General features: G+C 62.9%; 1 protein-coding gene across 1 annotated transcript in view; it reads left to right on the forward strand.

Moving 5' to 3' along the window:
- PHACTR3 (phosphatase and actin regulator 3) overlaps positions 1-14083 on the forward strand; it is a 208767-nt gene that overhangs the window by 127196 nt on the left and 67488 nt on the right. The window contains exons 5-7 of the mRNA XM_062202414.1: positions 4401-4610; positions 5373-5547; positions 7139-7386. Coding sequence (XP_062058398.1) covers positions 4401-4610; positions 5373-5547; positions 7139-7386 — 633 coding nt within the window. The remainder of the gene's footprint in view (positions 1-4400; positions 4611-5372; positions 5548-7138; positions 7387-14083) is intronic.

Consider the following 14083-nt stretch of genomic DNA (forward strand, 5'->3'; position numbering starts at 1 on the left):
GGCCCTGGGCCTGCTCTCTGCCTTGGCCAAGTTCATGGTCAGAACGTGATTCCCTGGAGGGAGAAGGCACCTGAGGAGCTCCTGGGGTCTCTGCAGGGGCACTGACGGCGGCCTTGCAAAGTCGGCCTCTTTCTCTTAGAGAGAAACCCCCCCGTGGGCCGGCTGGGGAGGGGCAGGGTCCACAGACAGCACCAGGGCTGTCACAGGCGCCTCCTGAGTGGTGGTGACACCCGGATGGGGCGGGCTGCTTCCCTGTGCCCCAGACCAGCTGTGTGTGCGTGTGTGTGTGTGTGTGTGTGTGTGAGAGAGAGAGAGAGAGAGAGAGAGAGAGAGAGAGACAGAGAGACAGAGACAGAGACAGAGACATGCAGACAGACAGACATGCAGGCAGACAGACAGACATGTGGGGCGTGTGCAGATACCTCAGGAAGAGAGCCCTGCCGGAGACGTTGGCTGTGAATTTCGGTTTGGTGGTTTCAGTTGACTTTGGGCCTTGTGCCTGGGGGGCTTTTGTGTTGCCTGGTTTTGTTTCCCCATTGCTGCACCAGCAACAGAGCGGCTCCTACACAGCCCGGAGGAACCCCTGCTCTGACATTAAGGGGGCATGGCCTGTTCAGTGCTCCGGTTGTTGGTTGCGGCTGGGTGTTGTGGGTAGAGTGGTGTCCAGCATGTGTGTTCCATGGGCACTGTAGTCTCCCATTTTTAGACAAGGAGACAGAGGCCCAGAGAGGGTAGGTAACTTTCCTAAGGACACAGAGCACGCGAGTGGCAGGACTGGAATTTTGTGTTAACCACAGCACTCTACGACCCAGACTCAGAGCAAGCAGGAGATAAACTTTTGTTCCACTCTGGAATGTTCTGGAAGGTGAGTTGTCTGAAGTCTAGAACAGGGGCTGGCAGACTGCAGGCTACCAGTCAGATGCTGCCAGCTGCCCACCTCTGCATGGCGCCGGGCCTTGTTCCGGTGGTCGTCAGTCTGAGGAACAAGCCGAGGGGTCTCGCCCGTGGCCGGCACCTGCCTTTCTGGCCGGCAGCCATCCTCCACCGTCGGTGCCTGTGCTGGGCACCCCCTGCACCTGCTGGGCACTGCGGAGCCTCAGTCTGGGAGCCTGCGAGTCGCTTTGCCCACCTTGAAACCAAGGACAGCCGGTGTCCTGGGGTGAGAGAGGGTGACCACAGCAGAGGCTCCCCAGCCCATGTCCCTCCCTCAGGCTGGCCTCTGCTGGACGCCATGGTCTCAGAGTGACTAGGAGCAGGTGTGCCCCAAACCAGAGCAGCACTGGGTTTCCTCTTGTGTAGACACCACATGGGGTTGCTGGTTTTGCCTCTGGGCCTGCAACGTCTAAAGAGTTTATGTCTCCAAGTCAGGATTACCCAGGAGCAAGTCCGTGAACGCACTTGGCAGAGACGTCCCATGGAGTCAGGGACCTGTGCCTGGCTGAGCTCCAGCCCGTCCCCTCCTGGCCTTGACCCTGACCCTGGGGTCTACACTCTGCCTCCGCTGTGAGAAGCAGCCTGCACGGTCACCCACACAGGGAAGACGCAAGCTGCTGTCCTGTTCTATTTTGTCTGGGGATTTGATTCAGTTTGGAGATCTGAGCAGGGGTTGTAACACATGATGGTGGCACAGAGGGGAACATCTGGTGGCGGACGTGGGGAACTGTCCCTGTCCGAGGGCAGATCCAGCGCATGAGTGGTCCATGTGTGGGTGTGGTCAGCGTGCAGGTGCTGGTGTGTTGGGACCCATGGCTGTCAGAGCAGGGGATGGGGCTGTACAAGGCAGCTTATCCTTTACTCTGAGATCTCCCAGGCCGAGGGGGTAACCTGATGACCATGGACTCCCTCCCAGAAAACCCGGAGCTGCTCAGCTAGTCCAGTAGCCTCTCACCACACAGCCACACACTTTATTATAAAATAACAAAATTGAAGCTGAATTTGAGTTCCTGATTGGATGGGCTGCTTGCTAAGCGCTCAGTGCTCATGTGTGGCAAATGGCCAGCATATGGACGGGGAGGCAGGGGTCCCACCATCCCAGGGTTCCATTGGGCAGTCTTGGGGTGAGAGGTGGCTGTGTGTCCACCTCGGGGAGAGGTTTTGCTGTTTGGATTGGTCAGGCCTTCCAGAGCCTTCCACACCCACAAGGGTGTAACTGCAACCAAGACCTTAAGGCCCACAGTGAAGTAGTGGCCGTCTGGCTGTCTTGTTCAAGGCCATGCCCACATCCCCTCAAAGAGTGTCTGAATCCCACACTTGTCCATTAGCAACGGAAGGTGGATCAGCAGACAGGTGCTTGAGAGGTGGGAAGACTGGGAGTTTGTCCTGGGACTCGGGCGTTGGGTTTGGGCGGGTTCTGTCTTGCCCATTTGACCTCTGGGCAGAGAGGATTGTGTTTCTGGGGCCCATCCGTCAGTAACTCATCAGGCTGTGGGAGGGGCCTGAACCAGTGCTTTGCTGGTGAACTGCTAGGAGGACAGCTGACCCAGAGGACAGGTTCAAGTGCGCCTGCGTGGCTGACCCAGGAGTGAGGACCCTCACCCCATGTTGCCGTCTCCCTGGCGACCCTGCCCTCTGTGACGCCTCCATACAGACCTGAGCAGCCCAGTTCAAACGCTGCCCCCTTGTCCAGACTCCCGGGCCCACAGGGAAGATCTGGACAGTCTGGTAAAGAACAAAAACTAGTGGCAGCTGCTGGGGTGCGTGGGGCATGTGTGCATCTAAAGCAGTCGGGGGACAGGGATCCGCCTTCCCCACCTCCTGCTTCAGCACCATGGACAGCGCCGGCTGAGCTGGAGCCCTGAAACCCTCCCCTGACAGAGCAGTGAATCCCACATGGGCTGACCTAGAAACCCAGACAGACTTCACCACTCTGCTGCCCGAGACATGCCAGCGAGAGGGCAGTGTCTCCCCTGTGACACAGTTGTAGGAATGAAACAAGACGATGTGGCCACACGCCTTCCTCGGGGCGTGGCACCGGGGAGTGCCCGAGAGGCTGGGGAGGGTGGGGCCCCAGGGGAGACTGCCATCTCGGGTCAGGGCAGGAGGCGGGGAGGTGCTGGGCACAGCAGGTTTGTGCCAGAGCTGGGAACCTTCAGGGAGCGCTTCTGATGGCCTCGGGTCCCCCTGCAAAGCTGGAGGTGAAGCCGCGTAGTGGGACCGAGGCAAGAGGCGAGAAGCCGGGGGTCAGGGAGGGGCTTGAAGCAGTTGCTAGCAGAAGAGGCCAGCCTGGATGGTGGCATCTGGGATGTCTCCGTGGTGTCTTCTGTGCCCCGTCTTCATCCTGTGGCACTTGGCAGGGTAGGTGGGCAGTGGCTTCATCCTAGGTGGGGTTTTCCCAGAGTTGAATGACAAGGAAGCCAGGTTGAGGGCTCGGGGTTTTGGAGAGACTGCTGTGGGAGGGGTGGAAGCTGTGCAGGGCAGAGGCCTGAGGAGGCAGAGAGAGCTGATGGGCTGGGAGAGAGCAGGGGTGGAGGTGCTCAAGGCGGTGAGGGAGAGGGGTGGGGCTCATCCTTTCTCAAAGTCCAACCCCTTGCCCCTTTCCCCCGTTCACCTGGGCAGTGCCTGAAACCCAGACACATAGACCCTAGTGCTGAATAGCGTCTGTGATGTGCCAGGCACACATCTGGTTGCCACTGCCCATCTGAGCCTTGAATTAACGCTGTGCGAGGCGATGTCCGTGCAGGGCCGTGCAGTGTGAGCGGGTGCACAGGGAGCCTGGCTGGCAATAGCGAGGCTACCTGAGCCTGGCCGTGTCTGACTCCACACCTTGTCCTCCCCTGGAATCCCACACTCCCAGGTGAGGTGGGAGCTTGGCACACACCTGTTGTATAGGGGGAGGGGGGTCATCAGTGCTCTTAAAATGCCCTCCCCACCCCTTTTGATGGTTCTGCTGGTAGCTGACCTCAGGGAGCTCCAGTACCTATTTAGAGGGACCCTGCATGCTGACCTCATGGATGTTGGGTCCCCGTGTCCTGGGACCCTGCATGCTGACCCCGTGGATATTGGGTCCCCATGTCCTGGGACCCTGGTGCTGACCTCCTGGACGTTGGGTCCCCATGTCCTGGGACCCTGCGTGCTGACCTCGTGGATATTGGGTCCCCGTGTCCTGGGACCCTGGTGCTGACCTCATGGACATTGGGTCCCCATGTCCTGGGACTCTGCGTGCTGACCTCATGGAGGTCGGGTCCCTGTGACCTGGGACCTGTGTGCTGACCTCACGGACATTGGGTCCCTGTGTGCTGGGACCCTGCGTGCCTCATGGAGGTTGGGTCCCTATGTAGGGGGACCCCTGTGTTTCGTTTCCCGTTGACCCCACGTTCTCGTACCCCTTGCTTTACTTGCTCATCCCCCACAGCCACCACAAACGTGTTTTCTCCCCTCTCTCTCTCTTGCCTTTGAACCAGCCACGATGCCATCTGCGTCTAGCAGTGACGAAGCAGACGCCGGCAGCCCCCTGCCCACCGCCGCTGAGTTCTCTCAAGCCTTAGCTGGGTCTGACCCCCTGGACAGTCCTCCCAGACCCCCAGAGAGAGCCATGGGCCAACTCCCCAGCCCCCCACGGCTGCCCACTCCGCCTCCCAAGGCTGGCTCCAAGACCGCAAAACCCGGCACAGGTGAGTTGTGTGTATCCCTCTCCCCTCGGGGCCACCTCTGTCCACCTCCCTTCCTCTGTCCACTCAAGAGCCGGTCTGGATGGGGCACCCGCTCTGAGCCGCTTTCACCCTTTGCCCGTGTGACTGACTGGGACACTGGGCAGGCCCAGGACAGGAGTTCAGCAAGGAGCTGCTTCCCTCCACCTGCAGTCCGTCCTGCACTCTGCGGCCCCTCTGTGGATCCTGGAGTTCAGGGAGTGGGTGGTTAGATCCACTTTGCCGCTGTTGAAGTTAAAGGAGTTGACTCGTCTCTAGTGGCCCAGCTGGAGCCTGCTGAGATGTGTCTCGGTGGGGGAGAGCGTGTGAACCCCTGAGGGTGTAGCCCCAAACCAGCTGCTCAGCTCCTATGGGTGGACTGTAGGGGGCTCGTGGCCCTGTTCATGGCCGTGGACACTGGCCTCAAGGCTACGTGCTTGCCCGAGGGCTTGCGTTCTGGTTAGGAGCAGGCTGAGACCAGAGGCCCAGTGTGTGAGACAGAGTCGTGGTTTCTGCAGCTCCCAGCTCCTCAACCTGCGCTGGGCTTGTGTTCGCTGAGGGCGGAGGGTGGGCCTCGCCTTGTTCGGCTGCGGTCTCTAGTGTGGGAGCAGGGGCCCGCTCCTGTCTCCATGGCTGTCGGGCTGGCTGGTGGGGTCCGGGAAAGCCGTCCTCTCTGCCCCCCACTCCGGCCTCAGCCAGGTGCTTTGTCCCTCATGAAGAATGACGTCCTCATGTTTCACACCCCAGGCCAAGCTGTGCTCTTCCAAGGCCCAGGCACGAAGGGCGCTGAGCCTCCCCTCCGAGGGCAGCTCTCCACGCCCACCGGGTCTCCGCACCTCACCGCCGTCCACCGACCGCTGCCCCCAAGCCGCGTCATTGAGGAGTTGCACAGGGCGCTGGCCACCAAGCACCGCCAGGACAGGTGAGGCACTGCCCCGCTGGGAGACCCTACAGCCAGAACTCCTATGACGGGCGGCCCGTGTGGCTGCCCGGGCCGTGGGCGGTCACCACCCTGACCCTCCCCATCAGTGTGGACGCGGGCCCCTGATTTCACGTTGTGCACAGTACATGGCTGGCCTCCAGAGGGGGTGAGCGGGGGATGTGCACCGGGGAGCTGGCGCCCCAAGTTGTGGGGCAGGGAGGGGGCACCGGGGGGACAGAAGCAGCTGCTCCACGCTGCCCTGGGCTTGGGAGGCCTCAGTCCCTGGACAGGGGCACGAGGAAGCCGCACCCGCAGCGGCCTCTTAGATGGGAGCCCTCGTGCCGAGTTGTTGGATGCAGTCGGCAGCGGGACGCGCACACAGTTTGATGAATGTGGACAAACCACGCACCTTTCTTGGTTCTGTGCATCTGTGAGCTGCGTCTTGGCGGCATCTGTTACCCACAAGACCCGGGCTTTTGCAAACGGCGTCAGCGAGGACGTGCAGCCCTGTGCTGTGGCAGGCGCGCCCTGCCTGGGGCGTCCAGGACAGAAGCCCTGAGGCCCTCGGCCTCGGCGCCACCTCGGCAGCGTCCATCCTGAGCCCCTCGCTGGCTCGGCTGGGCTTTGGGGTCAAGGGCCTGTGTTGTAACCTGAGTGCTCTCCCTGAGCCCCTCGCTGGCTCGGCCGGGCTTCTGGGTTGGGGGGCCCGTGTTATAACCCGAGCGCTCCCTGAGCCCCTCGCTGGCTCGGCCGGGCTTCGGGGTTGGGGGCCTGTGTTATAACCCTGAGCCCCTCGCTGGCTCGGCCGGGCTTCGGGGTCAGGGGCCTGTGTTGTAACCCGAGCGCTCTCCCTGAACCCCTCGCTGGCTCGGCCAGACTTTGGGGTCAGGGGCCTGTGTTATAACCCAAGCTCTCCCTGAGCCCCTCGCTGGCTCGGCCGGGCTTCTGGGTTGGGCGCCCTGTGTTATAACCCGAGCTCTCCCTGAGCCCCTCGCTGGCTCGGCCGGGCTTCGGGGTCAGGGGCCTGTGTTATAACCCTGAGCCCCTCGCTGGCTCGGCCGGGCTTCGGGGTCAGGGGCCTGTGTTATAACCCTGAGCCCCTCGCTGGCTCGGCCGGGCTTCGGGGTCAGGGGCCTGTGTTATAACCCTGAGCCCCTCGCTGGCTCGGCCGGGCTTCGGGGTTGGGCGCCCTGTGTTATAACCCAAGCTCTCCCTGAGCCCCTCGCTGGCTCGGCCGGGCTTCTGGGTCGGGGGCCTGTGTTATAACCCGAGCGCTCCCTGAGCCCCTCGCTGGCTCGGCCGGGCTTCGGGGTTGGGGGGCCCTGTGTTATAACCCGAGCGCTCCCTGAGCCCCTCGCTGGCTCGGCCGGGCTTCGGGGTCGGGGGCCTGTGTTATAACCCTGAGTCCCTCGCTGGCTCGGCCGGGCTTCAGGGTTGGGGGCCTGTGTTATAACCCTGAACCCCTCGCTGGCTCAGCCGGGCTTCTGGGTTGGGGGGCCCGTGTTATAACCCGAGCGCTCCCTGAGCCCCTCGCTGGCTCGGCCGGGCTTCGGGGTCAGGGCCGTGTTGTAACCCGAGCTCTCCCGTACAGTTTTCAGGGAAGGGAAGGCCGAGGGTCCCCGAAGAAGCGCACGGACGTCCGCCTGTCCCGGACATCCAGTGTGGAGCGAGGCAAGGAGCGGGACGAGGCCTGGAGCTCCGACGGCGCCTCGGAGAACAAGCGGGCGGCCGCCGCGGAGTCGGAGGAGAACAAGGAGAACCTGATCCTGGACTCCGAGCTGGACGACGACTTGCTTCTGTATCAGGACGAGGAGGTCCTGAATGACTCCGTCATCTCTGGTGAGGGCGGCCTGGGGACCCCCAGAGGCACCGCGTTCCCGGGGGTGGGGACACGGGTCTGTGTCGGGCCTGCGCCTGGATGAGCCGGGGCGAGCCGCGCATTCTCTGGACAGGAGCCTGGGAGGAGGGCGTGCAGCCAGCACTGCTGGATGTAGGAGGGGCCCGAGGGTGGCCCCGGAGGGTGCCCTGGCCGCGGGTGGGGTGATGGACAGGTGTCTGAGGTCTGGGGGCTGCAGCCAAGGGTCCTGACGGGCAGATGAGGTGAGCTGGAAGGAGGAGAGGGAGGACCTGATTGCTCCGTCCCAAATGGCCAACTCAGAAATGGCGGGAGCCGGGTTTGCCAGGGGCCAGACATCCCCAGGGTTCCTGCAGGTCCAGCTTCTGCCCACGTGTGCTCAGGGCCAGAGGGCTGACTTGGTGCTGCCCTTGGGGGCTTGGGCTCAGGAGTAGGGGCCCAGGGAGTGGGATTCTGGAGCTGGCTTGCTTCCCCGGGGGAGGCTGTGCCTCTCCCAGGAGGGTCAGCATGGACGTGGGTGGGCGACGAGCTGAGTGGGCCTCTCTTCTTCCTGGAGACATCTCGTGGAGGCTTCTTGGGTGTGGGCAGAGCTCCTGGTGGAGGCTCAGGGGCCTGACGTACTGGGGGTAGTGGGGAGAGGGGGCAGGTGAGGCTGGTCCTGGCTGGAAGTGAGGCGACGTGGGTGGTGGCTGCCAGGTCCACGTGGACCACGCAGCAGCGCTGGAGTCCACACCCCCACGGTCTTGCACCCTCTGAGCCTTCCCACAGGTCTAGTGCAGCCTTAATGAGTGTGTGAGCCGCAGGGGAGGGGCTGTGTCCAAAGCGCTTGGACGAGGCTGATGTTGACAGTGGAGCCGGTCGTTGGCCGAAAGGTGCCGATGTCTCGGCGGAGACTGGGGTCTGCGGTGTTTCCCGAACCTGCCTGGCTGTGCAACCCTCTCCCTTGAAGGCCCACAGCCTCCTGCAGGACGGGGCCGTGGGCACAGCTGAGAGTGCTGGGTGAGGCCCCTCAGCCTCAGCTCTGGTGACATCTGGGGCCAGGGGACTCTGCTGGGCGGTTGGGGGGGGCTGCCCTGGGCATTTGGGGGCGTTGAACAGCCTCCCTGACCTCTGCCCACTGGATGCCAATGGCACCCCCAGCTCCAGACCCTGCAGAAGTGGCCCAGTTGAGAACTTCTGTATAGACTGTGGCCCCTGTCTGGCGTGAGGCTGTATAGGAGTCCCTAGCCCCCTGGGGACCCTGGACACTGAAGGTGACAGGGGTCACCTCCCTTTATTGGAGGTTTCTCGTGTCCTGGGCACTGGTCTGCATTTGTTGTGAGGAGCATTTTATTGTGGTGTCACCGTGATCCTTGAGCCACAGATGGGGACATCGAGGCACAGAGGGGGTGCCAGGCTGCCAGCTACACAGCTCCCTGCCGAGGTGCCAGACCTCCTGGGGATCAGACAGATTGAGCCATGTCAGCTCTTGGTGAAGGTCCTGGCCGAGGGCGAGCCGGCGGGCGCACGCGCTGGCCTCATCGGGCCCCGGGGTGGAATGAGGGCATCGCTTCAGGGTGCGGCTTTTATCTGGGGTGGGTTGAGCTGTCTGGGTAGGATGCCTTAGCCACTGGCACTAGAGGTCCGATGTAATTCCTTTAAAGTTCCTTTTCCTTGAGAGGCAGACAACGAGAGACAGACAGGAGAGGGGGAGACATACAGAGCGAGCCTCTGTCTGCTGGCTCGCTCCCCCCAAGTGCCTGCAGCAGCTGGGACAGGGTTGGGCTGAAGCCAGGAACCAGGAACTCGGTCTAGGTCTCCCCTGTGTGTTTCAGGGACCCAGCAACGTGGGCGGTCACTGCCGTGTGCCAGGGTCTGCATCAGCGGGATGCGGGAGTCGGGAGCCAGAGCGCAGGCGCTGTACTGGGGGACGCGGGTGGCCAGACACCTGCCTCTCACATCATCCCTGTAGAGAAACACAGGAAGGGGCCTGTGAGCTTCGCTCATCGGGAGCTGGCCCGGAGCTGCCCCGAAACACTGCTGAGACGGGGCCTGTGTCGGAGGTGTCCCAGCGCCTCTCTCCCAACTCTGTTCCCGCCGCGGCGCCCTCTGCCGGGGCCTCTCCCTGTGGGCTCAGCACCCAGCAAGGAGACACCTCCCCCTGCCTCAGGCTTCTGTGTCTTTGGCCACCTGGGTTAGCCTCTGATGGCTGCTGTACTGAGTGACCACCGACTTGGTGGCCCATAGCAGCAGAGTTTGTATTCTCTTGGTCCTGGAAGCTGACGTCCAAGTTCAAGGTGTCGCTAGGAGCGGGCATCCCTGAGGGCTCTGGAAGAGGACGCTGCCTGGCCTCTTCCAGCTTCTGGTGGCTGCAGCCTTCCATGACTTGTGGGTGCCTCACTCCCGTCTCTGCCACCATCTCCCTGTGGCCTTCTCGGTGGCGTCTCTTTCTGTAGTTTTCTGGGCGTTGGCTTTTGAGTGCGCTGTGTAAGCCAGGGCGATGTCATTGCAAGATCTTTCATTACGTCTGCTAAGATCAAGGGCACCTTTGCCCCAGGCACCTGGACCCGGGCAAATCGCACAGGGGCTGCTCTTTGCTCCTGACGGGTAACTCCTTCCTCCTCGTGGAGCCAGATTCATGCCTGGGCCCTTTGCTCCCATCCCATCCCAGCCCTGGAGCTGTTGGCAGCTGGGCCAGATCACCACCACCCAACACACAGGTGCCGTGGGAAGGAGCCTGCCGGGGGCCACACCTGTCGCTGCCTCCATTGGCTCCTTGCTCAGATTAAACATTGTGTTGGCCTCCGTGACCGCACTGTGTGAACTTCCTAGCTTGGGACATGCCTGCAGTTCCATATGAATTCTGGTCATTACCAGCCTGCTGTTGGGCTCCCCCCTTTCCGTGAACTGCTAACGTTGTCTGTACGAGGGACCGTGTGTGTCCATGTACCCCATCCTCCGCCCAGTGCCCACAGCTGGACTTGGGCCTCAAGCACCCTGTGCTGCCTGATGAGTGCCCCCCCCCACCCCGCCGAGGCCTCCCTGAGCTCCCAGGCATCTCTGCTCACTCCGCCCACGGGGCCCTGAGCTCTGCCCCTACACCGAGACCTCGCCGTCCTCCTAGCTCCCCATGGGGAAGCCGCCCTGGGCCCACTCGGCTTCTCGCTACACCCCGATGACCTGGAGTCCTGTTGCGCCTCCTGGGGACACACCCAGGGTCTGACCACTTCTCTGCTCATTGAACCTCCACCTCCTGTGTGCGTATGGCCTCCTGGTGGTCTCCCTGCCACCAGCATCACCCCTTTCTAGTCGGGTCTCCATGGACTGGCTACAGGACCGAGGTCCAGTGTAAACCTGGCACTGTCACCCTTGCTCACGTCCCTCCTGTGGCTCCCCGAGGGGTTGAACTCCACATCCTCCCAGGGACCGTGGACCACATGGCCTGCCTGTCCTCTGGCTGGGCTCCTCACTGTTCTTCACCTGCCCAGCCCACTGGGGATCGCCCTGCCCCTTCTTCCCCGTGCCCTGCACTCCCCAGCCTGTGCCCTCTGCTGTGTGTGTGGCTGCATGAGGCCAGGAGCCCTGTCTGCAGCTGTGGGTGCAAAGCCACAGTGGCCATCAAGTGAATGGACCACAGGGGCATACAGGAGCTGGTGCCTACAGGGCCAGCCCCAGGTGCCCTCGTGCCCGCAGGAGGCCCTGGCCGTGTCGGGACCATTCCCCCTTTCTCTCCTCTACTGGTTCCCCTGCGGTGTGGTTCAGACTCAAGCCTCCCTTGAGAATGTTCTGGAAACCTGGTGTCCCTCCGGCACCAGGGATGAGCCGTGGTCTGGCTGGGCAGGGGCAGGGGCAGCTCGTTCGGGAAACTCTGCTGCCCTGCACCCGGCCCGTGCTTGCTGCCCTGCCATGCTGTGGGCCACACTGTGCTCCGTCCTCCGCGGTCCCGGGTCGGGGGAGGGCGCTGCCTTTCCTACGGGGCCCCGCGTCGAGCGTGGGTCCGATGTACCTGGGGTCTGGCGTCCTGCTGTTTTCAAAGTGAGCCCGGGCGCTCGTCCCAGGGACCTGCTCTGGGGTGCAGAGGCCCTGAGACCAAGCCGGTGCTTTGCTCACACCCTCGGTGTGTCTGGGCTCCCGCAGTCAGGAATCTGGGATGAAATCTTGGGGGAGAAGCCTCTGTGGGTTCTAGGAAAGGCACTTAATGTTGCTTTGGGGTGGGGGCTTCTGCACAGCGGGGCGGGCCCAGCAGCGTCCCCCGGCCCACCTGGGAGGGTGCCACGATGCGCTGTGACGGCTTCTCTGCCCTGTGTTACGTTCCATCCACTCCCACCGTCTTGGCCATTGCACTAACTTCGATCTCTGGTGTGGAAGCAGGAAAGATGAAGCCAGTTTCTATTTTCATTTGAGAGGCAGAGACACACAGAGACAGTTCTCCATGCGCTGTCACTCCCCAGATGCCCGCAACAGCTGGGACCGCACCAGGTCACACCGGATGCAGGAGCTCCGTTCGGTCTCCCACGAGGGGTGGCAGGAGACCCCCACTCTGAGCTGCCCCTGCTGCCTTCCGCAGTGCACGGTTGTGGGAAGCTGAAATGGGACCCGGGACGCAAAGCTGGGCACTGCAGGATGGGACTGGGGCGTCCCGAGTGGCCTCTTCGCTGCCGTGCCAGGTGCCTGCCCCTAATCACAAACCACAGCCACCGCAGGGAGCCGCCCGTCCACACGCACACGCACACCGCACGGGTGTGCTGGGCACGGGGCCCCGGCAGGCACCGTCTTGTCCCCCGTGGCCGTTCCGGGGAAACGTTTGTTGTCGAACACTTGTCAGGCCGGTTTCTCCACCAGTGAGCACTGTTCATCATCTACATTAGAAGTGGATTTCTGGACACGGCCGGGGTCCCTCGGAGGTGGGCCTGCTTCGGGCACTGCCGGGAGACCCACCGTCTCCTGGGGGTGGGGTGATGGGTGCACTGGCCTTCATGGGAGCCTGAGATTGGGCAGGGTGCTCCTGTGTCACAGACTGTGTGTGTCCATCTCACAGCGTGTGCGTGCCTGTTGGAACGATCACGTGTGTGTGTGTGCACGTGTGTGCATATGTGTGTGTGTTCATCTCACAGCATGTGCGTGAGGTGGGGAGCAGGGGCAGGGGGCTTCTCTGGGAGGCGGGACCCGGAGGGCAGTTGCTTACCTGAGAAAGCGAACTTTCCCGAGCCCTCGCGGCCGCCTGCACGGCCTGTCCCTGTGTCCAGTCCTTTCTGTCCCAGGTACTCACGACCACGAGCGCCCAGGAGCAGGACACTCGGGCATCTCGGTCACGTGCTGCTGGCCTGGGGCAGCCCTGAGTTCAAGGCTGTGCTGCTGTAACAAAGTGCCCCAGGCGGTGTCTTATCCACAGTGCAGACGGCCGTCTCGCGGTTCCAGGGGCTGCAAGTCCCAGGTTCAAGGTTCTAGCTGGTTTGGAGTCTGGTGAGGTCCTGCTTCCTGGTTCATGGCTGTCCGTCTTCTTGCTGTGTCCTCACATCAGGGAAGGGGCGAGAGAGCTCTCTGGTCAATTCCCAGGCTCTACCCTCCAGCGCCATCATGCTGAGGGTCAGGTTCCACCCTTGGATTGTGGGGGAGACAAACATTTGGCCCAGCGTTGAGTCCCTTGGCCACTCCACCTGTCTCAGAGCATCCTTTCCTAGCTCCGCCTCTCCGTGCCTCAGCTATGCCACCTGTAAAGTGGGGTCAAGCAAGCTTGTGTTGGGGTTCAGAGGGGTAGGTCGCTCACAGCTGGTCTGTCTCGTGCCCGCGAGCATTCGTGCTGTCGTCCCCACCACCCTGGGAAGGAGAGGAAACAGCGAGGAGGCGGGCATCTCACCGCAGGGGGTCACGGCACGCCCTCGGCTGACCCCCGAGAACTTTGCCGTGCTGTGCAGAGGGCCTGCGTCAGCCTTGGCCGACCAGGAATTGACTGAGAGCCCTGGTGTCCCATAGCCGGGCCCACCTGCTCCGTGTCCGAATGTGCCGGGGGTCGGACCTGACTGTGCTGGCTGCTCGCCAAGCAGCAGGACAGGCGGGCTCCATTCTCAGGACTCCGTGTGGCGGGCCAGACTGACAGATCTTCGCATTGAACATGGGGGGGACGTTCCTGGAAGGCCTGTGGGGGGCTTTGCTGGGACCAGCTGTCCCAGGCAGGTGGAGTGTCCCCTGGCCCTGCTGACTGTGGCTCACCCTGGGCAGGTGTCTGTAGCCCCACATGATGACGGCATCTGTAGTCGGGTTGTCTCTGGCCAGAGAAGGGCCTGGCCTAACAGGGCTCACCTGGTGGCCCTGTCATCCACGCCGCCGCCGCCTCGTGTGAAATCAAGGATTCCAGACCGTGGAACCTTCCAGACCTGGAGCCCAGGGTGACCTTTAGCCTGCAGGAGTCCCAGCCTCCTTTCGTGAGTGTCCCGATGCCCTGCCCCGGACACGGCACTTGGAGGTGCAGGGCTGGGTTGGGGCGGAGCTGTCCCGGTTCCCTGCCCCCAGCTCCCGGCTGAGTCCCCCCGCCCCGCTCCTGCTGCTCGTCAGCCCCGTGGTACGTCTGAGTCTGTTTTCCCTCGGCCCTGGGCCGGCTTAGCGGTGAGCAGTGCGTGAGCCGGGCTCGTTGGTCGGCAGAGGTGGGAGCAGCCCCGGGGTAACGGCGTCCCGGCTTGCTCAGCGCTGGCCGCCGAAGTCGGC

Source organism: Lepus europaeus, chromosome 10 (genome assembly GCF_033115175.1).
Source record: "Lepus europaeus isolate LE1 chromosome 10, mLepTim1.pri, whole genome shotgun sequence".
Classification (NCBI taxonomy): domain Eukaryota; kingdom Metazoa; phylum Chordata; class Mammalia; order Lagomorpha; family Leporidae; genus Lepus; species Lepus europaeus.